The sequence below is a fragment of the Somniosus microcephalus genome, chromosome 6 (genome assembly GCF_052327205.1).
Source record: "Somniosus microcephalus isolate GS21.2 chromosome 6, FLI_Smic_1.0, whole genome shotgun sequence".
Classification (NCBI taxonomy): Eukaryota; Metazoa; Chordata; class Chondrichthyes; order Squaliformes; family Somniosidae; genus Somniosus; species Somniosus microcephalus.
Genome location: NC_140992.1, coordinates 19,323,463 through 19,350,669, shown reverse-complemented (window position 1 = coordinate 19,350,669; position 27,207 = coordinate 19,323,463). Strand labels below are relative to the sequence as shown.

The 27,207-nt window shown below is 45.1% G+C and overlaps 1 protein-coding gene across 8 annotated transcripts in view; it reads left to right on the top strand.

Moving 5' to 3' along the window:
• LOC147115504 (mediator of RNA polymerase II transcription subunit 12-like protein) overlaps nucleotides 1-27,207 on the top strand; it is a 637,745-nt gene that overhangs the window by 140,390 nt on the left and 470,148 nt on the right. For all 8 annotated transcript variants that reach the window (XM_085989804.1, XM_085989800.1, XM_085989802.1 and 5 more), the window contains 4 exons: nucleotides 1,835-1,984; nucleotides 3,403-3,502; nucleotides 14,770-14,906; nucleotides 26,458-26,592. In XM_085989804.1, the coding sequence (XP_085845930.1) occupies nucleotides 1,835-1,984; nucleotides 3,403-3,502; nucleotides 14,770-14,906; nucleotides 26,458-26,592 (522 nt within the window). The remainder of the gene's footprint in view (nucleotides 1-1,834; nucleotides 1,985-3,402; nucleotides 3,503-14,769; nucleotides 14,907-26,457; nucleotides 26,593-27,207) is intronic.

Here is a 27,207-nt window from a genome sequence, read left to right as displayed (position 1 = left end):
ATGAATGGAGGTGATGTCATTTCAGCTCTTTTTATTTTTAAACAGAAAGCTAGTTTATTGCAGTTGCCGTAGTCAAAACCTAATGGTCCTGTCTGGTGTACCCGTTCTATAGTGACCCGAGAGTGATCAGTTTGACCTATTTAATTGGGATAACTGCCAGAACATAGAGTCTTCAGCCCCCAAGAATCTTTGTTAGACATGTGTAGATTAAAGTGTTTTTTTCCCCCCCCATCTCTTCTCTACTATTTTCTTGGGCATTGTGAAACTGTCACTTGGGATTATGAGCACCGTTTCCAGCACTTCTATTTTGAGAAAACTGTCACACAACATGTAGCAGACATCAAGTGAGGGTAATGGTGGTTTACAGAGGAATAAACCACGAACTGCATAACCCACTTGCCCGTTGGGATTTGTCGGTTTTAAAGAGGGACCTGCTTCTTGTTTCAAAACCATTTAATCCGTAAATATATGTTGAGATTTTTTTTGTGTGGACTGAGCTACTTGGGCTGGAGAGTTAATATGTGCTGTTCTGCTGAGATCGGGCCTCTTCTATTTTAACACAGAGCCGCGTGAATAGCAACGCTACATGGGTTGCCATGCTGAAGTTGCAATCGCAGAGTTCATCAACCCTTGGTGTGTGATGGATGAGTCATATCTCCCGGGTACTTTTAGCCTCACATTTCAGCAGTCCATACTTAGACATGGAAATAAATGCCCGGAATTACCTTGGACACAGAAGCATTGGAGGAGGCCATTCAATCCATCGTGCCTGCGCTGTAAATTGCACTCACGCTGAGCAAGGGAAAAGGGTGTGGCGGGGAAAAAATGACCACATACACAAGAAAAGATAAAGAATGATCTATTAAGTAACTGGGTGAAAAACAGGAGATGATTAAATGACAGAAGTGCTAGTGCAAGACAGAAGGAGGCATGATGAGAGGAAATTAGATGGTGCAACATGTGTGAGTTTGTCCAAGGGTTTTGACCTGAAACGTTGACTCTATTTCTCTCTCCACGGATGCTGCCCTGGCCTGCTGAGTTTTTCCAGAATTTTCTGTTGTTATTTCGGATTTCCAGCATCCGCAGTATTTTGCTGTCGTATGTGTGAGTTTGTACCCTGTGCAGCGAGTTTCCAACCTTTGCAATGCTTGGGAGATCAATGAGCCAAGAGGCTTCTACAGGAAATGGCACCAAATCAGTCGCTCTGACCCATTGGTGTGCGCTACTGAGGTGTACGTTCAGGGTTGGTACCTGCAGCGGCTGAGGAGCAGGGTTGACCGCATGCTCTCTTGGCCAGGAAACGATCAGCCAGTGTATTTTATAGCGAGTGTATAAATAAAATTCATTTTTTATTGCAAGGGAATTCCAGGATTGAAACTAATGTTTTTCAGATCTCATTCTGTTATTACATTTATTTTTCCATGAATCTGGAAAACCCCGGTGCCTTGCCTACAAGGTGCAAAGGGGCGTCTATTCCTTGGTTTGTGAAGCCTGAATGAGCGAGTGCAATTCTTTTGGATTGGATTCTGAGACTTTGCTGTTCTGGGGATGACCCTTTGTGATTCCATCGAACGCAAAATCTCAGTGTATGATGTGCTAATGGGAATCGGAAGCGGGGTGGGGAGGGGTGTGTGGAGGAGATGAAATGTTATTAAATGAGTTGGCAGTATATGGCAAGCATTTGAAAATCCTGATTTTTTTATTAACCTCGTTCTTTTCAGGGAATTGGTTATTAACTGTTGTAGTTTTAAATCACATAGTAAATTTTGAATCTTATTTACGTACGTATATAAAAAATCAAATTCAAAGCCTGTTTTTTTTGCTCTTCCTACAGACAATAACTTTATGTTGCCCTAGTGCCTTGGTGTGGAATTATTCCACGAATGACAGCAAAAGCAGCAACCCTGGCTCACCTCTTGATCTGCTCCAAGTGGCCCCATCATGTTTACCTATGCCAGGGGGTAATTCCGCCTTCAATCAGCAGGTATACTTGGGCGTAGTTTGACGTGGGGTACTGTTCGCTGCAGCGAATTACAATCTGAATTTTTTTTTCTTCCCCCCCCCCCCCCCCCCAATACATTTAGTGTTTCTCAGCAGGAAAGTAGTTGCATAAAAATGAATGTAAACTGGAATTTTGTGTGGGGTGCGTGTGTTTTTTTTTGTGGGCGCGTACGGTCACTGTGTGTGTGTCTCTGTGTCTGCCTGTTCTGACTACAGTTGGTCTTCGTTTCCCATGTATTCCCCATGAGAAATTGACTATTATTAGAGCTCCGGAGTATTTTCAGGCTTGAATTCTATGATGATATGAATGTTAGCATGGACCTTAAGTATTAAATGTTTAACCTTTTTGTAGTTAATTTTATCTCCTACACTTTTTTAAAGCCCAGGTTACAGAGAAAGATGGTAGGGGAGCTGTTTCAGATTGCAGTTGGCTACGAGGCAAGTTCTAGGAACTGCGTACGCCAGTAATGCAGATGCTGGCTGGTGTGTTGGTCGTATTGGGGAGGTGGTCCTGGGTTTTGGGAGAGAGGTCATGGGGTCGGGGAATGTGGGAGGGGGGAGCGGTGGTCAGCAGTGAGGGGGCCTGGGATGAACTGGGAGGGGGTTTTTGCAGTGTGCAGGAGCACAGTGAGACGTGGTCATGGTGTGTGGGAGCACTGGTAAAGGGGGTGGCAGTGTCTGGGAGGAGGGGGAAGGCGGTGTCAGGGTATGGCAAAACTGTGGGGAGTCCTGTGGTGAGGAAGCACTGGGAGGGGAGGGTGGGAGGGGGCTGGAGGTGGGTTGCGGCTGACGGTGTGACGATGGTGGTTTTCTCGGGAATAGGGGCAAAGGCATGTGTGCTGGGTTTGAACGGCGAGAGTTACTTCCCCATGTTACTTTTGACAATCCTCGACCCCTATTCTCAAAATTCGACCAGCACACGCTGAATGTTCATCAATTAAAATGGCAAAAATAACACTTGCGGAACTGTAAGCTGGCCCTGTGCTTGGCAGGAGGTGGGTGCGGGGAGCGGGCTGGGGAACAGCAGGCAGCACCTGGTCAGTCCAGTTTATCACCAGGGAGGGCGGCTGGGAGAGGCGTCAGTCGGAAGGGACATTCCGCGTCGGAGCAGAGCCTCAGTTGTAACTACTCCCAGACCGCTGGTGCTGCCGTGCCTCTCATCCTGGAGACACAGCTGGGATGTCTCGTGGGTAAGCACACAGCGGGGTGCCACCTACCTTGGGAACTTATCTTCGAAGACTCAACGTAAGTTCAATGACTACATTAAAAGTTTTTCATAACAGTAGGAGTGGCAGAACTTGGCATAGCAGGGAAATGTTACAGGAAGTACACAGACACACACACACACTGATTTTAGCAAACGTCGCTGTGTTGCTAAACCACTTTACTTTAATGCTTTAGGTCCGAGCCAAAATTTATGAAGTGGAGCTGCAGATCAAGCAGCGAGGACGTGCCGTGGAAGTACGGTGGTCTTTTGACAAATGTCAGGAATCCACTGCAGGTAAAGTAATTAACTCCACATGAGAAAGAACTGCAATGCGGAGAGCTGAGGAGGTAGTGGCTACAGCTTCCCCATCTCCCTCCCCTCTCTGTTGTAAGAGGATTGATCTGCTTTAAACTGATGGAATCTTCCTTTCATAGGTCACCACAGTCGCCCTATTTAACTTGCTTATTTGGCTTTCATAGAATCATAGAATGATACAGCACAGAAGGAGGCCATTCGGCCCATCGAGCCTGTCCCGGCTCTTTTGAAAGAGCTCTCCAATCAGTCCCACTTCCAAAAGCCCAGCACATTTTTCCCCTTCAAGTTTCCTGGTTTGCCAGGTAACAATCTGGATGCCAGTAGGAGTATCTGAAAAGGTCCTTCTAACCTTGTAATGTAAATTGGATCACGACACCAGTGATGCTGAAGTTTAGAAGAATGAGAGGTGATCTCATTGAAACATATAAAGTTCTGAGGGGGATTGACGGGGCAGAGGCTGAAAGGTTGTTTTCTCCTGGCTGGAGTGTCTAGAACTAGGGGTCATAGTCTCCGGATAAGGGGGTTGGCCATTTTGGACTGAGATGAGGAGGAATTTCTTCACTCAGAGGGTTGTGAATCTTTGGAATTCTCTACCCAGAGGGCTGAGTCGTTCAGTATATTCAAGGCTGAGGTCGATAGATTTTTGGATTCTAGGGGAATCGAGGGATATGGGGATCGGGCGGGAAAGTGGAATTGAGGCAGAAGATCAGCCATGATCTCGAGGGGCCGTGTGGCCGACTCCTGCTCCTGTTTCTTATGTTCTTGTGCTTTTGAATTGCTCTGGTAGGGCTGTGGACCCCCCCCCCCCCCACCACCCCCGTCTCCCTATCCAGCGTAGGGGGTCTTGAGCAGCTGTCAGCAATGCCAACGATAAGCCTCCTAGGTTTGCTAAGAGCAGCAGCTGGGAAAAGATCTAGCTTCGTGAACCTGGCTCGTTGAGCTTTGGTGCTGCCGTCTGCTGCACCAGACCCGCGTTGGGAGCTGACACTTTACAAATGGCTCGGAGCAGATTAGTGTCGGCTGTGGCTCAGTGGGTAGCACCCTCGCCTCTGAGTCAGAAGGTTGTGGGTTCAAGTCCCACTGCAGGGACTTGAGCACAAAAATCCAGGCTGACACTCCAGTGCTGCACTGTCGGAGGTGCCGTCTTTCGGATGAGACATTAAACCGAGGCCCCGTCTGCTCTCTCAAGTGGGTGTAAAAGATCCTGTGGCACTATTTCGAAGAAGAGCAGGGGCGTTATCCCTGGTGTCCTGGGGCCAATATTTATCCCTCAACCAACATAACAAAAACAGATGATCTGGTCATTATCACATCGCTGTTTGTGGGAGAGGGCTGGGTGCGAATTGGCTGCCGCGTTTCCTACATTACAACAGTGACTACACTTCAAAAGTACTTCATTGGCTGTAAAGGGCTTTGGGACGTCCAGTGGTTGTGAAAGGCGCTATACGAATGCAAAGAGTTGGAATAAACGGCTCTTTTTCCGAGTGGCAGGCAGTGACTAGTGGGGTACCGTAGGGATCGGTCCTAGGACCCCAGCTATTCACAACAATATATATAAATGATCTAGACGAGGGAACTGGATGTAATATCTCCAAGTTTGCAGACGACACAAAGCTGGGTGGGTGTGTGTGCTGTGAGGAGGACGCCGAGAAACTCCAGGATAATTTGGACAGGTTGGGTAATTGGGCAGATGCATGGCAGATGCAGTATAATGTGGATAAATGCGAGGCTATCCACTTTGGTGGCAAAAACAGGAAGGCAGATTATTATCTGAATGGCAATAGATTGGGAGAAGGGGAAGTGCAACGAGACCTGGGTGTCCTTGTGCACCAGTCGCTGAAGGTATGCATGCAGGTGCAGCAGGCGGTTAAGAAGGCAAATGGTATGTTGGCCTTCGTAACAAGAGGGTTGCAGTACAAGAACAAGGATGTCTTGCTGCAGTTGTACAGGGCCTTGGTGAGACCACACCTTGAGTATTGTGTGCAGTTTTGGTCGCCTTATCTGAGGAAGGATGTTCTTGCCATGGAGAGAGTGCAGCAAAGATTCACCAGACTGATACCTGGGATGGCAGGAATGACGTATGAGGAGAGATTGGGTCGATTGGGCTTATACTCGCTGGAGTTTAGAAGAATGAGAGGGGATCTCATTGAAACTTATAAAATTCTAACAGGACTAGACAGACTGGATGCAGGAAGGATGTTCCCGATGGCCGGGGAGTCCAGAACCAGGGGTCACAGTCTAAGGATAAGGGACATTTAGGACAGAGATGAGGAGGAATTTCTTCACCCAGAGAGTGGTGAACCTGTGGAATTCTCTACCACAGAAGGCAGTAGAGGCCAATTCATTAAATATATTCAAGAAGGAGTTGGATATATTTCTTAAGGCTAAAGGGATCAAGGGATATGGGGAGAAGGCAGGGACAGGGTACTGAATTTGGATGATCAGCCATGATCTCATTGAATGGCGGAGCAGGCTTGAGGGGCCGAATGGCCTACTCCTGCTCCTATCTTCTATGTTTCTAAGTCTATTTTTTAAAAGGACTGACTGCCAATAAGTTAATGAATAAAAAGGTCTATGTTTAAAATGAAGAGTTGAGAAATACATGACCACCCACCCCTTCCCCCCCAACCTCACAAAAGGGAGGAGGGAGGGAGTTTACAGAACACCCTGGGGTGCATGTTGATCAGTGTGTGATGGCGAGCTGCAGTTGGCATTTCCGCCAGCCAGACCCGACTTGCTCTGCTTGGGTAAACGTTGAACTTTTGAGCCCTGCAAATAGTCCTGCTTCCACACGTGCACAGAGCCCCACCACCAGCAGGGGTTGTTGAAATCTTTACACCGTGCAGGGTCCGTGTCCGCATTGTCTAAACATTTAATTGCAGCTACGTTTGAAATGTGTGCCAGGAGGTCAAAAGGATCCACTGTGCACTTTTCAGATCTGGCTTGACACAGTACTTGATTCACAACGCGCAGTCTGACTCCCTCCCTGAAGAACCTTTGCTCTGCTTTACTGTGGAGTCCGGTTGTGCCCTAACTTCAGATTCGCACTTCCAACTTTGGTTGGTGCAGAGGTTTCCTTGAACTGAAGTTGAAGCGTGAAGGCACACTTGAAGTTCTCGAATATTAAAAACCTATTTTTGAAATAAATATATTCAGCGATTATTTACCCCCCCTATACTGCTTTTAAGTTCTTATATGCTAGCGCTGCTATTTGAACAAGCGTGCTGTGATGGCTGCGTTGGAATTTCAGCAGAGTGACTGCACTCTGTCCTGAAGGAGACCTCATTGCAGTACTTTATGCTTTTAAACACAAGAGGGCGCTGCACAGAATGAGAACGCAACCAAGAATTAAACCACTAGGGTAAGCCCATGGTCTGTGAGCAGTTTTGTAGCAATAGTGAGTGCAGCTTGCATCGGAGGGAACTGGTTTCAAAGAGTTACTGAGCCCGGCAGCGTGAGGGGCCTGGACGCGGCCATGAACACGAGTACTGTGTGCAGTTTTGGTCGCCTTATCTGAGGAAGGATGTTCTTGCCATGGAGGGAGTGCAGCGAAGATTCACCAGACTGATATCTGGGATGGCAGGAATGACATATGAGGAGAGATTGGGTCGATTGGGCTTGTACTCGCTAGAGTTTAGAAGAATGAGAGGGGATCTCATTGAAACTAACAGACTAGAAGCAGGAAGGATGTTCCCGATGGTGGGGGAGTCCAGAACCAGGGGTCACAGTCTAAGGATAAGGGGTAAGCCATTTAGGACAGAGATGAGGAGGAATTTCTTCACCCAGAGAGTGGTGAACCTGTGGAATTTTCTACCACAGAAGGCAGTTGAGGCCAATTCATTAAATATATTCAAGAAGGAGTTAGATATATTTAAGGCTAAAGGGATCAAGGGATATGGGGAGAAAGCAGGGACAGGGTACTGAATTTGGATAATCAGCCATGATCTCATTGAATGGCGGAACAGGCTCGAGGGGCCGAATGGCCTACTCCTGCTCCTATCTTCTATGCTTCGATGTTTCTACTTCAGCTCTTGCACTGCCCCAGCTACCTCATGCTGTTGGGCTCCTGATGAGGTTGATAGGACTTGCTTTAAACAGAAATATATAGGTTTTTTTAAAACTAGAAAAACCCCATGTTAAAGATTATCTGAATTTGTGTTAATAGAGGTTGTTGCTGTGAGGATAGAATAGAAAACCGACTAGGGCTGGAAATCTGAAATACTGGAAATCTAGCAGGCCCATCCGCATCAGAAAAAAGGAACAATAGGTTGACATTTCCGGTGAGACTCGTCATTAGTTCTGAAGAAGGGTCCCCTCTGATAGGTTAACCTACCTCTCCCTTTCTTAGTTGCTGATGGGCCTGCTACACATCTTTGGTTGTTATGGTAACGCAGATTCTGAGCCCCCTCCCCTTCCCTGAAATTGCTGTATGGCACAGAACCACGAAAGAAAATATACATCGCTGATTATGCGATTATTGCCCTAGAACATAAGAACACAAGAAATAGGAGCAGGAACAGGCCACTTGGCCCCTCGAGCCTGCTCCGCCCTTCAATAAGATCATGGCTGATCTTGGGCTCAAAGCCACTTCCCTGCCCGCTCCCCATAACCCTTCACTCCCTTATCTTGAAAAAATGTGTCTGTCTCCACTTTACATGTATTTAATGACCCAGCCTCCACAGCTCTCTGGGGCAGAGAATTCCACAGATTTACGACCCTCTGAGAGAAGAAATTCCTCCTCATCTCGGTTCTAAAAGGGCGACCCTTTATTCTGAAACTATGCCCCCAAGTTCTAGATTTCCCCATGAGGGGAAACATCCTCTCTGCATCTACCCTGTCAAGCCCCCTCAGTATCTTCTATGTTTCGATAAGATCACCCCTCATTCTTCTAAATGCCAATGAGTATAGGCCCAGCCTGCTCAACCTTTCCTCATAAGTCAAGCCCCTCATCTCTGGAATTAACCTAGTGAATCGTCTCTGAACTGCCTCCAATGCAAATATATCCTTCCTTAAATAAGGAGACGAAAACTATATGCAGTACTCAAGGTGTGGTCTCACTAATACCTTGTACAGTTGTAGCAGGACTTCCCTGCTTTTATACTCCAACCCCCTTGAAATAAAGGCCAACATTCCATTTGCCCTTTTTTGATTACTTGCTGTACCTGCATGCTAACTTTTTGTGTTTCATGCACAAGGACCCCCAGGTCCCTCTGAACTGTAGCATTTTGTAATCTCTCTCTATTTAAATAATAGTTTGCTTTTTTATTTTTCCTGCCAAAGTGGATAACCTCGCACTTTCCCACATTATACTCCATCTGCCAAATGTTTGCCCACTCACTTAGCCTGTCTATATCCCTTTGCAGATTCTTTGAGTCCTCTGCACAACTTGCTTTCCCACCCATCTTTGTATCATCCGCAAACTTAGTTACATTACACTCGATCCCTTCATCCAAGCCGGCACCAATCCTTGTGGCACCCCACTAGTTACCGTTTGCATACCAGAAAATGACCCATTTATCCCGACTCTCTGCTTTCTGTTAGTTAGCCAATTCTCTATCCATGCTAATATATTACCCCCAACTCTGTGAGCTCTTATCTTATGCAGTAACCTTTTATGTAGCACCTTATCGAATGCTTTCTGGAAATCCAAACACAACACATCCACTGGTTCACCCTTGTCCACCCTGCTTGTTACATCCTCAAAGAACTCCAACAAATTTGTTAAACATGATTTCCCTTTCCTAAAACCATGCTGGCTCTGTTTGACTGCAGTATGATTTTCTAAATGCCCTGCTACTGCTTCCTTAATGAAGGACTCCAGCAATTTCCCAACGACAGATGTTAGGCTAACTGGTCTATAGTTTCCTGCTTTCTGTCTCCCTCCTTTCTTAAATAGGGGTGTTACATTTGCGGTTTTCCCATCCGCTGGGACCGCTCCAGAGTCCAGGGAATTTTGATATATTGCAACCAATGCATCCACTATCTCTGCAGCCACTTCTTTTAAGACCCTGGGATGCAGGCCATCTGGTCCAGAGGACTTGTCGTCTTTTAGTCCCATTATTTTACCAAGTACTATTTTCCTTAGTGATAGTGATTGTCTTTAGTTCCCCACTCCCTGTGGCCCCTTGGTTATCCATTATTGGGATGTTGTTAGTGTCTTCTACAGTGAAGACAGATGTGAAATATTTGTTCAGAGTCTCTGCCATTTCCCCGTTCCCCATTATTAATTCCCCAGTCTCATCTTCTAAGGAACCAACGTTTACTTTAGCTACCCTCTTCCTTTTTATATACCTGTAGAAGCTCTTACTATCTGTTTTAATGTTTCTTGCCAGCTTACTCTCATAATTCATCTTCTCTCTCTTTATTATTTTTTTAGTCATCCTTTGCTGGTTTTTAAAAATTTTGGCGCCCTCACTCTGCTCCCGCTGCTTTTGAACTCTCCCGGGTTTTGGCGCTCTCGCTGCTTTTGAACTATCCTGGGTTTTGGCGCTCTCGCTCTGCTCCCGCTGCTTTTGAACTCTCCCGGGTGGTCACCCTTCATGTCGGACCCTAGAACAATGAATGTGGAGATGCAAGCTCGGGGTACGGTGGTGCAGTGGTACGGTAGTAATCCAGACATCCTGAGTTCAAACCCCACCCTGGAAATTTGAAAATTTAAATTCAGTTTAATTAAAAAAAAAAAAAAAAAAAAATCTGTTTCTAAAAATAAATAACCGCGCAGCTGTCGGATTGTCATTTAAAAACCCAACCAGTTCCCTGATATCCTTTTAGGCAAGGAAACCTGCCGTCCTTGGTCGGTCTGGCCTATGTGCGACTCCAGTCCCACACCAACCTGGTTGAGTCTTAACTGTCCTGCGAAGCTGCAGCAAACCGTTAGAGATATTCGAGCATCTCAACCACACGGACTGCAGCGGTTCAAGAAAAAGGCCTTCTCGGGGTAACTAGGGACTGGCAATAAATGCCGACTGTGCCAGCGATGCCCATTGTGGATAGGAAGGCCCTATTTCCCTTAGCAGAGAGGTCAATAACCAGGGGGCACAGATTTAAAGTAATTTGGAAGGATTAGAGGGGAGTTGAGAATTTTTTTCACCCAGAGGGTGGTGGGGGTCTGGAACTCACTGCCCGAAAGGGTGGTAGAGGCAGAAACCCTCATCGCATTTAAAAAGTACTTGGATATGCACTTGAAGTGCCGTAACCTACAGGGCTACGGACCAAGAGCTGGAAAGTGGGATTAGGCTGGAGAGCTCTTTTTCGGCCGGCACAGACACGATGGGCCGAATGGCCTCCTTCTGTGCCGTAAATTTCTATGATGCCCACGTTCCACCAATGAATAAAACAAAAGTTGAGCCATATCCTGCCTATACACACATTTTACTTTCTCGGAAATATCACTGAGTAGTAATCAGAAGTGGAAATCCCAGTTAACCCTTTCTTCCATCCTCCCTTGCAACCCTAATGCCAAATCAGTTGAGAACAGCTAGCTCAGCATAGACTAAGGAACATATTTCCGACCTTTAGTTTGTATGACACTATTCCATTCTAAGTATTGTGTTTACCAATGAACCACTGAGGGAGTATTAATTTATTTTACTCAAGTTCAGAAAGATACAAGGTACAGCCCGCTGCCCCTTCCCTGTTTTTTTAAAACCAGTTTCATCTCTTTACCTATACCTAATCTATCCTCTGATTTCAACCTCGTTACTGCTGTCGAGTGACAAAGTGCTGAGACTGCAGGCGTTCTGGAGCCTGACAGTGGTGGGTTGCAAAGGAAGATTGATGTTGTTTTGTACGTAAAAGCTTTGGTGGCCACTGATTCTCTGCCTGGCCTCCCTGGTACTGTCCGATGCATGAACCCCCTCCCCTCCCAACACTGCCAGAACCTGGGATCACCCTCTCCAATTGTGCCAGACCCCAGGATCCTGAGCAGCGCTACCTGAACAGAAGTTTTGATGCTTGTGAAATTTGATTCCCAAACATCTGCGAAGATCATATAACAAAAATATAGTTTGACTTATTTGGGCACTGTAATTCATTGGGCAGTTTATTATCTTGTACTGCTAAATGATAAACACCTCACACCCATTGTCTTGGAAAGTCAACACAAGTTATTTTTACTTGTGCGACCCGTTTTTAATCCAGTTCAGACTGCTGAGAAATGGATCCCAAGTGAAATGAGTTGGGTGGTATCAACCCATTTCTTGATGTGTGTGAGTCTGCAGCACAGAACTGCCCATTATTCACTAAACGGGGTAGGGGTGAAGCTCGGAGGTGGGCGGAGGGGGAGTGAGTGGCTAGGTATTGCAAACTAGAGTGGTATACGTTGGAAATGGATCTACCAGAGAGGAATTAAGGCTACTAACAGTAATTTTAAGAGGCAGAGTAGGTGGCCATTTGGCAAGAAAATCAATCGAGGGATCTAGTTAATGAACTGTGTATTCTGGTTTTTTTTTTTTTTTTAACTCTGGGACTGACCAGATGGACGTAGTGGTCTTTTCCAGTCCTGTAGTCCTCCAATTCAGAGGCCATAGAGTGGTTAATCTGGGAACTGGCAGTCTCACCCCGTGAAGTGGTGCCTGCTATTCTGAGACTTGGATTGAGGCATGTTGTAGGGACAGAGTCGAGGAAACTGAATGCTGCATTTGATCTGTGCTGTAACTGACTTGGGAGTGCTTGCTGCTTCATTACGTGGCCATCACTGGCTTTGACGATTGTAAAAGTTCACCCAACTGTGTTTTAAGAGAAAAACAATTGGGGGGAAATGTGATGTGCAGAATAATATTTGGGACTGCAGCGTGAAAGGCAAAATGTAATTGTGAAAGCTGAAAAGGTGCGCAGTTTATTTATGCCGATAAGCTATTTAAGAGTTTAAACCTCACTCTGGTGTAAAAGACTAGAAAAATAACATTTCACCAGGAGGTGATGCTCTTGAGTTGCTTGCCCAAAGAGACATGAAAGTAGAAACCCTGTTATCTGGGCCACTTTTATTAAAATAAAACTGCTTATCGAATCACACAGCAGGAGACCATTCGGCCCATCGTGCCTGTGCCGGCTCTTTGAAAGAGCTCTCCAATTTGTCCCGCTCCCCTCTTTCCCCCATTGCCCTGCAAATGTTTCCTTTTCAAGTATACAACTCCTTTTTTGAAAGTTACTATTGAATTTGCTTCCACCGCCCTTTCAGGCAGCGCATTCCAGATCATGACAATTCGCTGCGTTAAAAAAAAAAAAAAAAAAAAAAAAAAAAAAAAATTCTCTCTTCCCCTCTTTTTTGCCAATTACCTTAAATCTGTGTCCTCTGGTTACCGACCCTCCTGCCATTGGAAACAGTTTCTCCTTATTTACTCTATCAAAACCTTTCATCATTTTAAACACCTCTATTAAACCTCCCCTTAATCTTCTCTGCTTGAAGTTTTTTTTTGACTTCTCTCCCTGCCCCCTTTGCCCCTGTCATTTAAAAAAAAAAAAAAAAAAAAAAAATTTTTTTAAATTCTTGTTTAAAACATTCGAGTGCTGACCACATAATTGGAATAGCAGCTTGGTGAACCTGACCGTGTGGACGAGCTGAACTAACAGGAGGAGTTGCAGCGACTCCACTGCTGAAGGACCCCAAGGTTAACGAGCATCTCTGCTAATGAGTTAATTCAACTCATTCACACCGACTCTTTCCAGTCACTGGTTGGGTCATCAGTACTTGTCAATTAAATGACCTTTTTTTGTTGCTTCAATAATCGAAATCGATAGAATTTTTTTTTTTTTTTTTAAGTACACGGAGTCAAACGCATTGAAATGAGTAGGTCTGTGTCAGATTTGGATGTGTTTGCCACGTAGAGGGTAGACAGGATACAGTATTGTGTAGTTTATTGGAAAAATAAACCACTGAGTGAGATCAGGTGCATGAGTCATGTACCTAAACGGTAAATGAGCGATGTAGCCTCAACTCAATAAAGGTGATATGTCATTACATGCAAATGCACCGTATTCCCAAAGTCAATGGTATTCCTACAGTAGGTGGCGATTCAATACAAAGTGAACTGTGAATACCAGGGCAACATCAGAGTTCCATATTCTCCTGGATCTTCCACTTCCCTGCCTCCTGATTAGTGGGAATTTGGGCTTGACTGGCACGTCAGTGCCAAGCAAATTATAATCGGGGGAACAGCGCACAGATGTTGTGGGCTGTGTAGCGCACAGATGTTGTGGGCTGTTTTTGGGACATTGCTTATTATTTTTTTTAATTCCCAGGAAGTTTGGCAATTTTTATTTCCAGGTGAAAGTTGATGGGAGGGGGAGGGAATTGCTGAATTCACTTGTTACCAAATCCGTAAACTCCAGCATTGTAACACAGCGAATTGTTCACTGAAAAGGAAACTGTGGAGGGTTAAACCTGGTTGTGTGAGCTACGAAAAATAAAGCCCCCCCCCCCCCCCCCCCCCCCCAAAATTCCTGGGCTTGGGAGAGTGCATCTGCCGTTGTAGGTTGGGTGAGTGTCAGAATTTTGAGTGGGGCCTGGTTCCGCTGGCTCTCCTTATTTTGTTGCTCTAGTGAAATTCTAACGGGGGTGGGGGTGAGTGTGGTGCATCTTGTGTCCGTGGCCCCCTCCCGTGCTGACGTCGAGAGAGGAGAAAGGGCTGGTGGGATGGCATCACGTGCCAGAAATTCTGCCCGTTTTGCCTCCTTGCCCCGCCCCCCCCCCCCCCCCCCCCCAAATGGAAAGTACGCCTACATAAGGCAGATGTACTTTGCTTGCCAGCATTACACATGAGCAGAAGCAGGCTTGAGATTACTAGTTTCCTAATGCCAATTACAACAAGGATTGACCTTTTCAGGGAAAAATTCATGCTTCGGCCAGTTTGGCCAGGCCTCCCCACCCCCAACCACGAGGCTGATGCGCAGGGAGGTCTGTAAATGTTGTTGGTGTCCACCCTCTTTATGCTAATGACCTCGTCGCTGGGATGAAGGGCTTGGGCAGACTGGTGGACAGAGCGTCCCGTCGCAATGCATCAGGCGGAGAATGTTGGTGCTTTATTCTCTGCAGGATTTAAAATCATGGCTTCCTTCAAAAAATGACTAAGCCTTGTCGGGTTGGGTTGGGTAAAATAGTATCTATTAAAACCACCTCGTAAATTGTACATAGATTTTCTTGCAAGGTGTGTATACTATAAGCTATGTCCTTGTATAAATGTCTTGCTACGATATCATCTAATATAATATATATGTATATTTCTTCTTGCTTGTTGCCTTTACTAAAGGTTTTACAATCAGTAAGGTCTTGCACACGTTGGAAGTACTGGATCGGCACTGCTTTGACCGATCTGATTCCAGCAACTCCCTTGATAGCCTCTACCACAAGATATTTGGGTCGAGCCAGAGCAAGGACAGCCAAGAGGTGAGTGGTGTGCTGCACGTTGTCACCATTACAAAGCAAATATGCCATGGACCCATTTCATGAAAGAACAGGTGCGGTATTTGAGGACATAGCTGAGCAAAATCAGTGATTTAATGCCATTAATGCATTTTGATGCGTGAGGTAATAGATTTTGGGAGCAAAACCAAGAAATGGGAGTATCCACTCATTAGGAAGCTGCCAAAGGGTGTGGCTAAAGAGAGTCCTCGTGGTTGAAATACATCATTCCCTGAAATTTTGAGTGCAGGTAGATAAAGCCATAAAAAGACCAATAACTTGTTTTGTTTATTTTTAGATAGAGGAATAAGATTAAAGCAGTGTGATGAAGTTGCACGAGGTCATGGTTAGGTCAGAGTAGAATACTGTGTGACGTTTCATTATAGAAAGCACATTCAGGCCATGGAGAGTACAGTGTAGATTCACCAGGATTGGGGAAACTTTAGCTATGAGGAGACTTGAGAGACTGGGACTGTTTTCACTGGAGCACGGAAGACTGAGGTTTTTTAAATTACGAAGGATTTTGAGGGAGTGAATAGGGAAAAACGATTTCCTCTGGTTAGAGAGTCTGTGATGTGGGGTCATCAACTTAACATTGTCACTAGTAGAGTGAGGAGAAGTTAGTAGAAGTTTCTGTACCTAGAGGGTTGTTGGAACATGACAAGATTTGCTACAGGGAGAAATTGAGGCAGAGACTATTTCTTGTTTTAAGAGAAAATTGGATAAATATATGAAGAGGAGGAAGGTGCAGATCTTATGGGGTGAGCATGGGGCAGTGGTACAGACCTTGTGTGCTGTAAACTCTGGCTCTATGGTGAGCATAACATTCTAAAAGTGTTGGTTTCAATCCCTTTCTTCTAACTGGGGTGTTCCTCCTTGACCCTTCAAGACCCATTGTTATGTTTGTTTTAGTCTTGTACAGGTCCTGAGTGCTGGTGGAATGGGCTTGGAGGGGAGGTGGGGAAGGAATGTAGGGTGAGTAATGAGACGGTTGGAGTTTGGGCATGGAGTGAGTGTCAGCACAGATGCCTTTTTGACGTACACAGCTCCGATGCTGATTGTAGTTCCTTTTCAAAAATATGTTTCTGTATTGGTCAGTTTTGTGGTCGACAGCAGTTATACTGCAGCTGCAGCCATTCTTGGATGGTGTCTGTACATGTGCTTGGGCGCTTGTGTGGAGCTCTGCTCTTGTTATTAATGCTATGAGAGTGTGGGTTAGACTGGGAAACTAAGCTGTAGACCATCTAAAGCCATAGAGTGGAGTTATACTGCCAACAGTGCCAAGTTGAAGTCGTGTAGGTTTGTCTCTTGCTTCAGTATGCTTGGGAGTCAGATTGCTGATGTGACTCCTGAGTTATACTAAAGCAGGAGACCGGAGTTATACTGCCACTTTCAAACGGATGGACACATACTTTCCCATTGAGTTGCGCCCATTAAGAGATTGGTTTGATTGTCCAGGCCATTTGCTTTGACCAGTGTAGGAAATGTCCATTCCATCATTCTGACAGGATGTAAAGCCAGGTTTTGATGTACCATCCAGTTTCTGTCTCATTCATAGTTTTAACGTAATCCACTATTGGAAAAAATATATATTTTTGGCAAGAGAGACTTGTATGCCATAGAACATAAATACTGGGGACTGTACACATGATGAAGTGTATCTCCCTGTGTTAGTCCCTGATGAGCGGCCCATCAGGAAAGATTAGCATTCATTGCATTTATACAGGGCTTGTTTTTTTGAGCCAATGAGCAGGGTGTTATTCTGAAGGGCATCTGCAAAAAAAAAAAAAAAGTGACTGGGACAGGGGATGTAATTGTGTTGAAATGAAGGTCTTGAGTTCCATCATCAATTCTTGACTTACTTTGTATGGTCCTATTCAATGTTCCCTCTAATTTGTTTTTTTTGCGCGCGGTCCCTTTACATTTGCTGCGCGGCCACTCTGGGTATCGTCCAGCGGCCTGCGCGGGACCTCCTGATTGATGTGTGCCCGAGCACCTTAGGGGGAACATTGGCCCTGTTTGTACAAGGTGGTCGAATGAATGAGGAAGAATGCTACAGTACCACTGTAGTAGATGGGCTCTTTTTCATACAAGGTTTCCTGTTGGCCTCTCCCTCATTTCTTTATCTGCCTCAACGTTATTTTGGAGCTATTTTGCTATTTTATTTACCACTTTTACTATTACTTGGCTCCTCTGGGCAAAGAAAGAGCAAGCTTGCATTTTTATACCACCTTATTAAATCCTCAAGACATCTTGAAGTGCTTTATATCCACTGAATACTTTTCCAAGTGTAGTCACTGTATGCAAATGCAGCAGTCATTCTGCACATAGCAAGGCCCCACAAACCGCAAAGGAGATCAGTGATCAGTTAATTAATTTTTGGAGTTGCTGGTTGAGGGAAAGTTCCCTGCTTCTCTTCGACTAATGCCATTGGATCTTTATTGTTCACTGGAACAGGCAGACGTGGCCCCTCTCTTTTTAATGTCTTATTTCTGACGGTAAAGCACTCCCTCAGGATTGTACTGAAGTATCGGCCTAGATTATCTGCTTGAGGCCTGTATCACAGAATCACAGAAACCCCACAGTGCAGATAGAGGCCATTTCGGCCCATCGAGCCTGCACCGACACATATCCCACCCGATCCCCGTAACCCCTACACCAACACATATCCCACCCTATCCCCGTAACCCCACGTATTTAATCCCCCTACCACTAAGGGTCAATTTATCATAGCCAATCAACCTAACCCGCACATCTTTGGACTGTGGGAGGAAACCGGAGCACCCGGAGAAAACCCACGCAAACACGGGGAGAATGTGCAAACTCCACACAGACAGTCGCCCGAGGCCGGATTCGAACCCGGGTCCCTGGTGCTGTGAGGCAACAGTGCTAACCACTATGCCACCGTGCTAGTGGGACTTGAACTGACAACGTTTTTGACTCAAAGGTGAGCATGCTACTGACTGAACCAAGCTGACACAGAGGCCATGGCACAGAACAAGGCTTTTTTTATATGGCAGATTGGCAACTCACATAGAATCAAGTAGCACAGAAGGAGGCCATTTGGCCCATCGTGCCTGTGCCGGCTCTTTGGAAGAGCTGTCCAATTAGTCCCACTCCCCTGCTCTCTTCCCCATAGCCCTGCAAATGTTTTCTTTTCAAGTATATATCTATTTACCTTTGTGAAAGTTACTATTGAATCTGCTTCCACCACCCTTTCAGGAAGTGCATTCCAGATCATCATAACTCGCTGTGTAAAAAAAAATAAAGTAATTAAAATTCTCCTCATCTCTTTTCCCCCCCCCCCCTTGATTTTTTTTGACAACTATCTTAAATCTGTGTCCTCTGGTTACCGACCCTCCTGCTAGTGTTAGCAGTTTATCCCTCTCTACTCGTCAATTACATGTCTGCTAGAGTGCGACTTTCCTAAGGGAACGTGTCCCGGTGGGATAATGATCCCTATGGTGGGTTGTCTGACATTTCTCAACACTCTTTGCTCTTGTTCCTCAGCGTGACACAGATTATTCAGTGGGTTTTTTTTTTTCCATTTTAAGTTCTTCTGCTGACTCTTGATGTTTGTTTGTCACGCACTTCTGGGGAAGTCGGGGGCGGGAAGGAAGTTCCCCAAAGCTAGTGACCTAAAAGGAGATTCTGTACCTGAGCTGCATAAAACTGATTTTGTTCACCACCTTACTGAAAATGCTGTGTATTTTTCCCTTGCCCTTTTATGACACCCTTGTGGTTTTGTCACAATGCTTTTTTTTTTAATGTGGAGTAATTGAGCCATTTGACCATTTCTTTTACAGTGTGGTTTCTTTCTTTTCATCATGTCGGTAGCAAGTCCAAATTCTTCTTTTTAGAAAAGTTGCACTTTTGAATTTAAGGGGAAAAAAAGGGATTTCTTCTCCCTCCCCCCCCCCCCCCCCCGCCCCCGCCCCTGGTCAGTGTCTCAATTAATGTTGCTATGACTTTTTTTAATTGGGAGGTAATTTAATTATCTGTTGCCCTCTCCACCTTTTTAAGGCCCTCCTTAAAACCTCTTGGCCCAGGTTTTTGGTCACCCCCTCCTAATGTCTCCTACTTTGGATTAGCGTCCATTTTTGTCTGACACACCTTGAGAGATGCATTTCTACATTAAAGGTGCTATATAAATCCAAGTTGTTGTAATGTTCCTGCGTTAATTAACGTCCCGTGCGCTCTGATCATATTTGTGGCTGTCTGTTTAGTTTCTAACAGCATTGATGTTTTTTTTTCTCTCGGCATTGTGCATTGCAATTGACTCCTTGATTTTCGTGGTTTTCAATTTTTCATGAACTTGGGGGAAATTAACTGTGAACAAATACAGCTTTTTTTAAAGTCATAAAATAAAACGTCAACTAAACCGGCGTTTCGTAATGTGAGTTTTTCCACTAGTAAAACAACTTTGGAAGGAGAAAATGTAATCAATGAATAATTAACGGTTACAACTGGCCTGCAAGACTATAATGTTAAAAAGAGTTTATGTGCATCATGAGCTGTAACCTCATTGCCACTTGCCCCATAGGACTATGCCCCGCCGTCTGTATGTGATGTAGGTGACTGAAGATACACTCTTGTCGATATTACCTGTGTCAAATGAGAAAAGCAATTGTGGGCATCACACACAACTGCCCTATGCCAACATTGATGTTTCTGGGTTTAACCCTTATTTTGGAATATCATCTTTCAGGGGATAATTATCAAGCTTAATCCTAAACTCAATAACTTTATTTTTAATGTTAGATTGTTGTCCTGGAAGTTATTAGAGGGCAATTCATTAAATATATTCAAGAAGGAGTTGGATATATTTCTTAAGGCTAAAGGGATCAAGGGGTATGGGGAGAAAGCAGGTATCGGGTACTGAATTTGGATGATCAGCCATGATCGCATTGAATGGCGGAGCAGGCTCGAGGGGCTGAATGGCCTACTCCTGCTCCTATCTTCTTTGTTTCTATGTAGATTTTGTCTGTAACTTTTAGGGATTATTGTATGTTTTACCTAAAGAAAGACTTGCATTTATATAGCACCTTTCACAACCTCAGGACGTCCCAGATCGCTTAACAGCCAATGAAGTAGTTTTGAAGTGTAGTCACTGTTGTAATGTAGGAAACCCAGCAGCCAATTTGCGCACAGCAAGCTCCCACAAACAGCAATGTGATAATGACCAGATAATTCTGTTTTAGTGATGTTGATTGAGGGATAAATATTGGCCCCCGGACACCGGGGATAAACTCCCCTGCTCTTCTTCGAAATAGTGCCGTGGGATCTTTTGAAAAATCTACCTGCGTAAAATGAATGATGTGGGCAGTTACACGAGTTGTCCTGAAGGCACTAAGGTTAAACTTGGAAGTAGATTCCTTCTAGTGTACAGGCTGAACATTTATCTATACCTTTTTTATGGATGTAGCTCCAGCCATTGGGAGACGAGATTGGAACCTAAACTAGAAAAGGCTTTTGTAAACTAAGTTGTCTTGTTTTGAAATATAGTTTCTGACGTTTGTTTTTCCTTCATGAAGATCTAAATAAGTAGACAGGTGAAACGGCAGTGTCAGACATGTACTGATTCAACAGTCAGAAAATGAAGCAAAATTGCAAGGTGTTGGTGCCCAGCTGAAATAAGCTGATCTCTGTCTCTCAGCTGCGCTGAAATAATTACATAGATACTAAATGCCGTGGAAGTTCATTAGATTGAAGAAAAAAAGGAAGTCTTGCATTTATATAGCACCTTTCATGACCACCGGACATCCTAAAGTGCTTTACAGCCAATGAAGTACTTCTTTTTGAAATGCAGTACAGTAACTGTTGTAATGTAGGAAATGTCATTAAGGGGGAGGAAAAAAAGCAGTGTGTGATGAGTGTAGTGAAGGCAGCAGAGGCCTGGTAGTTATGGAACAACTGAATCAAAAAAGGGACGGTTCTCGAAGGACAGGAAATAACTGCTACCAGCTGTGAATGGAGTGGGTGCATAGCAGAGATGAGAAAATGAAAGTGAAAAGCTACAGCTCGAGAATGTACTGTACCATGGTGCACTCTCGTTTGTTGTCGCACTCACCTGGCCCAGAGCATTTAAACACTGAGATATATGTGTGCTACAAGCAGTAAGAGAGCAATTGGAGCGAACTGAAAATTTTAGTTGCTGCCTGCAATTTTGGAGAACGGCGTGAATCTTAAGTTAGAGACTGGATCAGATATGAAAATAGAGACTTCCTTCTGAGACCCATGGTAGGGCAGATAGGAGAGGTTAAGAAGGATCGGTGAATGAAAAAAAGAAACAAATTGACTATGACTGGGATAGACTTGTAGGGCTTATAGATTGAAGAAACCTCACTGAGACATGAAGGGGGGGAAATTGGGTTGATTTGCGCCCCTCGTTAGTACCCCCTCCCCCCCCCCCCCCCCCCCCCCCCCCCCACTAATGGGACGCAAATCCCCTAGTGCCCGGGCGCGGTGTTGCTAACGCCTTCCGCGAAATTCAGCAGGAGGCTAGTGGTAGCTGGTAGCGCCCCATGGCGCTGCGCCGCCGGCGATAACATAATCACCGTGCGCGGCGCCCTGCTTGCGCCCCAGCCGCAAACTTGGGTTGCGCCACCTGACTTATCGCCGGACGATATGTCTGACAGGGCCAGGGTGGTGTTTTTGCAACCATGGCATGGCTACTTAAAGGGCAGGTGTCTGACGGCCATTTTTTTCCCGGCTGACTGCCAACACCTGCCCCCTTCCCCGTTTTTTCTTCGGGGTGCCGGCTACAATCGCTCAGCCCAGCACTCCTCTTGAGTGCCGGGCTGTTTTCGCAGCACCCCGCTCCCTGGTGGTCCAGCAGGGCCCCGGTGCACGCAGCGCTAGTCTCCTCCCCTTTAATCAGGGGGTGGAGGCCTGCATTGACACGGCGCTACGTGCCGACGCGATATTCAGTTGTAGCGCCCCAAGAAGGAGGTGGAGCACTTCCAGTAGCACCCTGCCTCCTGCTTGGGGCGCTACTGCTGAAATTCAGGCGGAGGGGCACTAATTTTTTCGGGGCACTAAAATTAGTGCTCCAGCGACGTTCGCGCCCCAAAAGGGGAGACACCGAATATTTCCCCCATAGAGTCTAAACCGGGAAGTATAAATTAGATTTAAATCATGTACAGAATGTGAAATAAACAGAGTGAAAGAAAATGGGATTAAGAGAGAGAGAAAGAGATAAAAGAGACATAGTAAAATTAAAACAAATTATTTAAATTTTTATATGTTTTTAAATCTCCAACACGAATTATATTCTGAGGGAATGAAACTCCACACTTGTAAAATTAAATTTTCAATGCCAGAGAAGTTGTTTGGCAGTAATTATGACCTACCACGCCATTAAAAATTCACTTACACCTGAGGGCACCAGCCCTAACTTTTTTCTGCTGTGTTTAGTGGGTAACTGCATGCCCTTACATTGATTTCAATGCTGAGTCTATCGGCGAGGTACTGTTCTAGCGCAGCCTAAAGAGGAGCAGGGTTAGTCGGACCGCAGCTTCCAGATTTACGCATTTAACTGCGCATGTGCTTACTCCATATCGACGGTGAGCGCCGCTAGCCTCACCGTTATCGTCAATGCAAAGTCCGGGCCATTAAGTAGCATAGAGAGACATGAAGCCACCTTGAATAGAAACATAGAAACACAGAAGATAGGAGCAGGAGTAGGCCATTCGGCCCCTCGAACCTGCTCCGCCATTCAATGAGATCATGGCTGATCATCCAAACTCAGTACCCTGTCCCTGCCTTCTCTCCATATCCCTTGATCCCTTTAGCCTTAAGAAATATATCCAACTCCTTCTTGAATATATTTAATGAATTGGCCTCCACTGCCTTCTTTGGCAGAGAATTCCACAGGTTCACCACTCTCTGGGTGAAGAAATTCCTCCTCATCTCTGTCCTAAATGGCTTACCCCTTATCCTTAGACTGTGACCCCTGGTTCTGGACTCCCCGACCATCGGGAACATCCTTCCAGCATCTAGTCTGTCTAGTCCTGTTAGAATTTTATAAGTTTCAATGAGATCCCCTCTCATTCTTCTAAACTCCAGCGAGTACAAGCCCAATCGACCCAATCTCTCCTCATACGTCATTCCTGCCATCCCATGGATCAGCCTGGTGAATCTTCGCTGCACTCCTTCCATGGCAAGAACATCCTTCCTCAGATAAGGCGACCAAAACTGCACACAATACTCAAGATGCAGTCTCACCAAGGCCCTGTACAACTGCAGCAAGACATCCTTGTTCCTGTACTCAAACCTTCTCGCTACGAAGGCCAACATACCATTTGCCTTCTTAACCGCCTGCTGCACCTGCATGCTTACTTTCAGCGACTGGTGCACAAGGACGCCCAGGTCTCGTTGCACTTCCCCTTCTCCCAATCTATTGCTTTCCTGTTTTTGCCACCAAAGTGGATAACCTCGCATTTATCCACGTTATATTGCATCTGCCATGCTTCTGCCCAATCACCCAACCTGTCCAAATCATACTGGAGTTTCTCGGCATCCTCCTCACAGCACACACGCCCACCCAGCTTTGTGAATGGAAACATGATCTTAATGGTTGTAACATTTTCAGGTGACCTAGAGGAGGAAGAAAGGGTTAATTAAGGATGTGATTGCAGCTGTAGAAAGTAACATCTTTGTTGATGGTGGTACTGGGATGGAGCCTGCCTGAGTTGAGCTAAGAAATGATACATAGAAGATGGGAGCAGGAGTAGGCCATTCGGCCCCTCGAGCCTGCTCCGCCATTTAATGAGATCATGACTGATCATCCAAATTCAGTACCCTGTCCCTGCCTTCTCCCCATATCCCTTGACCACTTTAGCCTCAAGAAATATATCTAACTCCTTCTTGAATATATTTAATTAATTGGCCTCAACTGCCCAAAGAGATCTGTTATTATATTGGGAATACATTGTAGACCACCAAATAGTAGGAAGGGATTTGTAGGCAATTTAGAGTTTGCAGTCATAAGAGTTGTATTAATAGGTGACTTGAATTATTCTAAGGTGGACTGGGATTAAAAAAAAATGTTTGTGGTCAAAATGGTGAGAGGGTCTTAGAATGTACTCAGGAATTTGTTAGCTTGTTAATGTAATCGAAAAAAAGTCACACCATTGCATTGGAAAGTTCTTTGTCCTCTGTCTGTTGGTAAAGAGAAAGACAGGGACACGGGTGAGGACTGTTTAGAACAGGAGAGCACAGCCAGGTTTTCAAACTGAGCGCTGCAAAAAACTTTAGGCGGGCTCCAGGTCAAATTCTGGAGGCGCTGTTAGAAAATATCTTGTTTAAGTCGAGTAAGGCCACCTGCTGACATGTTCATTTTTAATCATTACCCGAAGGTGAAGTTGTAGTGACTTCGAGTGTGAATTTGATCCTCACTGTGGCTGCATGTTTACTTATTATGCAATAAAGCAGCTTAACGAATTGTGTCAAGTCTTGCTGCACCAGGAGTTAATTTCGTCCTGCCATTGGAGATTGAAGATGTACACATGGAAAAGATGCGAATACCCACTTCAGTTCCCAAGGGAGTACTATTGTTCCACGCCTGAGTTACACTATTATTTAAGCAGATATAGGGCTCTGAGTCAATGCCTGTAAAAGTGTTGCTCAGGCTGTTACGGGTGCGGCCGATACCATTGAACTCGAGAAGGCATCGACGGCAGGCTTGAATTTTTAACACATACTTCTGATAGTTCCTTGGTACAAAGAACCAGAGAGATAAAACAGGAACAGTGGAAAGCCCGCGCCTGTTGTGAAATTGTGAATTGCTGGAAGGAAGGGGCTTATTGGACCAAAATGGCGCTTACTCATTCCGTGCCCTTATGAATGAAATTCCACTCGGCAGATGCTGTTTCTGTAAGGCTCCCCTCTTGTGCGAATCCTTAACTGGAAAGAGAAGGACCTTAAATTAGAGAAAAATCTCCCGAGAAGGAAATGCGTACTCTTTTTTTTGATTTGAACTTCTGAACTCTGGGTTGCTGGTCCTTCCCATAACCACGACAGTGAGTAAATGGTGTGATGAATTGACAAGATAATAAGGTGCAACACTGAGATTAGAATTCTGACCTGATCAGTAGAACACTTCTTTGCGGTTGGGCTGGAAGTGTTGATTGTGAAGCCTAACTCGGATCCCTTGGTCATTTCCACCTCCTTCCGTGGATGTTTCAACACCATTTATAGAATGTGTGTGCATCACCCATTTTTCCTTCCTATGTACAGTATTTACACTCGTCCGTCTTAAATTTCATCTGCAATTATTCTGCCCAGGTAGATACTTTTGTCTAACTCGTTCTATACTTTCTGAGCTATCTCCTTTGATTCCACTGCCCTCCTCTCTCTCAGTTTTGTATCATCTGCAAACATAACTCATTTACTTTGAGCTGCTGATTGTTGATCATGAATGTAAATTAGAAACAGCAGTGGTCCCGACACAGCTCACTGGGTCCACCCACTCGGAACCTCTCCTTCCCCCCCCCCCCCCACCCCAAAATAAATCCCCATACCATTTGTTTTCTACCCGTCAGCCTTGCGATCTACTCAGTTATATAACTTTGCTGGTTGAATAATGAACCTTTTATATTTTGTGACTGCGCCTTGTTCCATCCATAGTTTTATATAGATAACTGAAACACACAGGTGTAAATCTCTTGATTTAGTTAGCCCCATGGGGTTTTGCCTGTGAGCAACCCCAATACGAGATCCACTAATATTCTAACGTGCAACCAATATCTCAGAGACTTGAATCCAGCAATGGTTTTCACATATCAGTTATACACTATGGGAAGGTTTGCTCCTTGATTGGACCAGTGCCTTGTAATCATTTCTGGAGAGCATTTGTTTGCGATGTAACACCAATAAGAATGAGAGGGGATCTCATTGAAACTTATAAAATTCTAACAGGACTAGATAGACTAGATGCAGGAAGGATGTTCCCGATGGCCGGGGAGTCCAGAACCAGGGGTCACAGTCTAAGGATAAGGGGTAAGCCATTTAGGACAGAGATGAGGAGGAATTTCTTCACCCAGAGAGTGGTGAACCTGTGGAATTCTCTACCACAGAAGGCAGTAGAGGCCAATTCATTAAATATATTCAAGAAGGAGTTAGATATATTTCTTAAGGCTAAAGGGATCAAGGGATATGGGGAGAAGGCAGGGACAGGGTACTGAATTTGGATGATCAGCCATGATCTCATTGAATGGTGGAGCAGGCGCGAGGGGCTGAATGGCCTACTCCATGGCCATCTTCCATGTTTCTATGTAATAATGTCTCGAGGTTAATTAGCTGTGTTAGATCCAGAAGCTACCATTTTTCTTTTTCTTTCCAGCTCTCCCCCACCACCCCCCCCCCCCCGCTTAGTTACCCCCAATATCCCATACAATCTGGAATTTCTTTTCTTCAAGAACCCCCCACCCACCCACCACTCCATTCCAACCGCAGTGTATTATGCAAGGTGCGAGTAGTAAACAAAACGTCTCAAGTATTTTTTCCTCACTGTTTTCTTCCCGCCGCCCCACAGCAAATTGCACCTAATGATGAGGCAGTCGTGACATTACTGTGCGAGTGGGCAGTGAGTTGCAAGCGGTGTGGGAAACACAGAGCTATGGCAGTGGCAAAGCTCCTGGAGAAGAGGCAGGCTGAAATCGAGGCGGAGGTGAGTAACATTTTTGCGTATCAAGTTTGAAATCTGGAGACGAGCATAAAATGTTAGGAGAGTTAAATATAGTTGATCCTCTCGACACCACTGTTGCTAATCTTTTGCCTCTTCTTTTAATCTGACAGTATCCTTAACTTCTCTAGTAAGCTACGATTGGACCACTTTTCCCGTGGAGTTTTTAATTCCTCAAGGGAATATATGTTCATTGAGAATCAGTCTTTTAGTAAACCTTTTGTCCTCTTTTAGTGTGAAGGATATCAATGTTTTACATCCAACACTAACCATGTAATATTGGACAATGGAATAATTCCCCATTTCAAACACTCCCAAATTGGTATAAACCAGCTTTAGATCACCCTGACCTCGAGAAGGCACTTACTGCATCAGTGTGAATCTCTTTTGCTTTCCACACCAACTACCCGTATGGATTTTCTGCACCTCTCAATGACCCCCTTGAAGCACGTTAATTGAAAATGCAGGAAGTAGAACGGTGTTGGGAACCCGAGTGCACATTTCATAGCAAGTTAGCTAGTTGCTAAATGAAGCAAAGTTGATGCTGCTTGAGCATTAGTTGGTTTCAGTAAAAACAATGTCTTGCACAAAATCCTATTT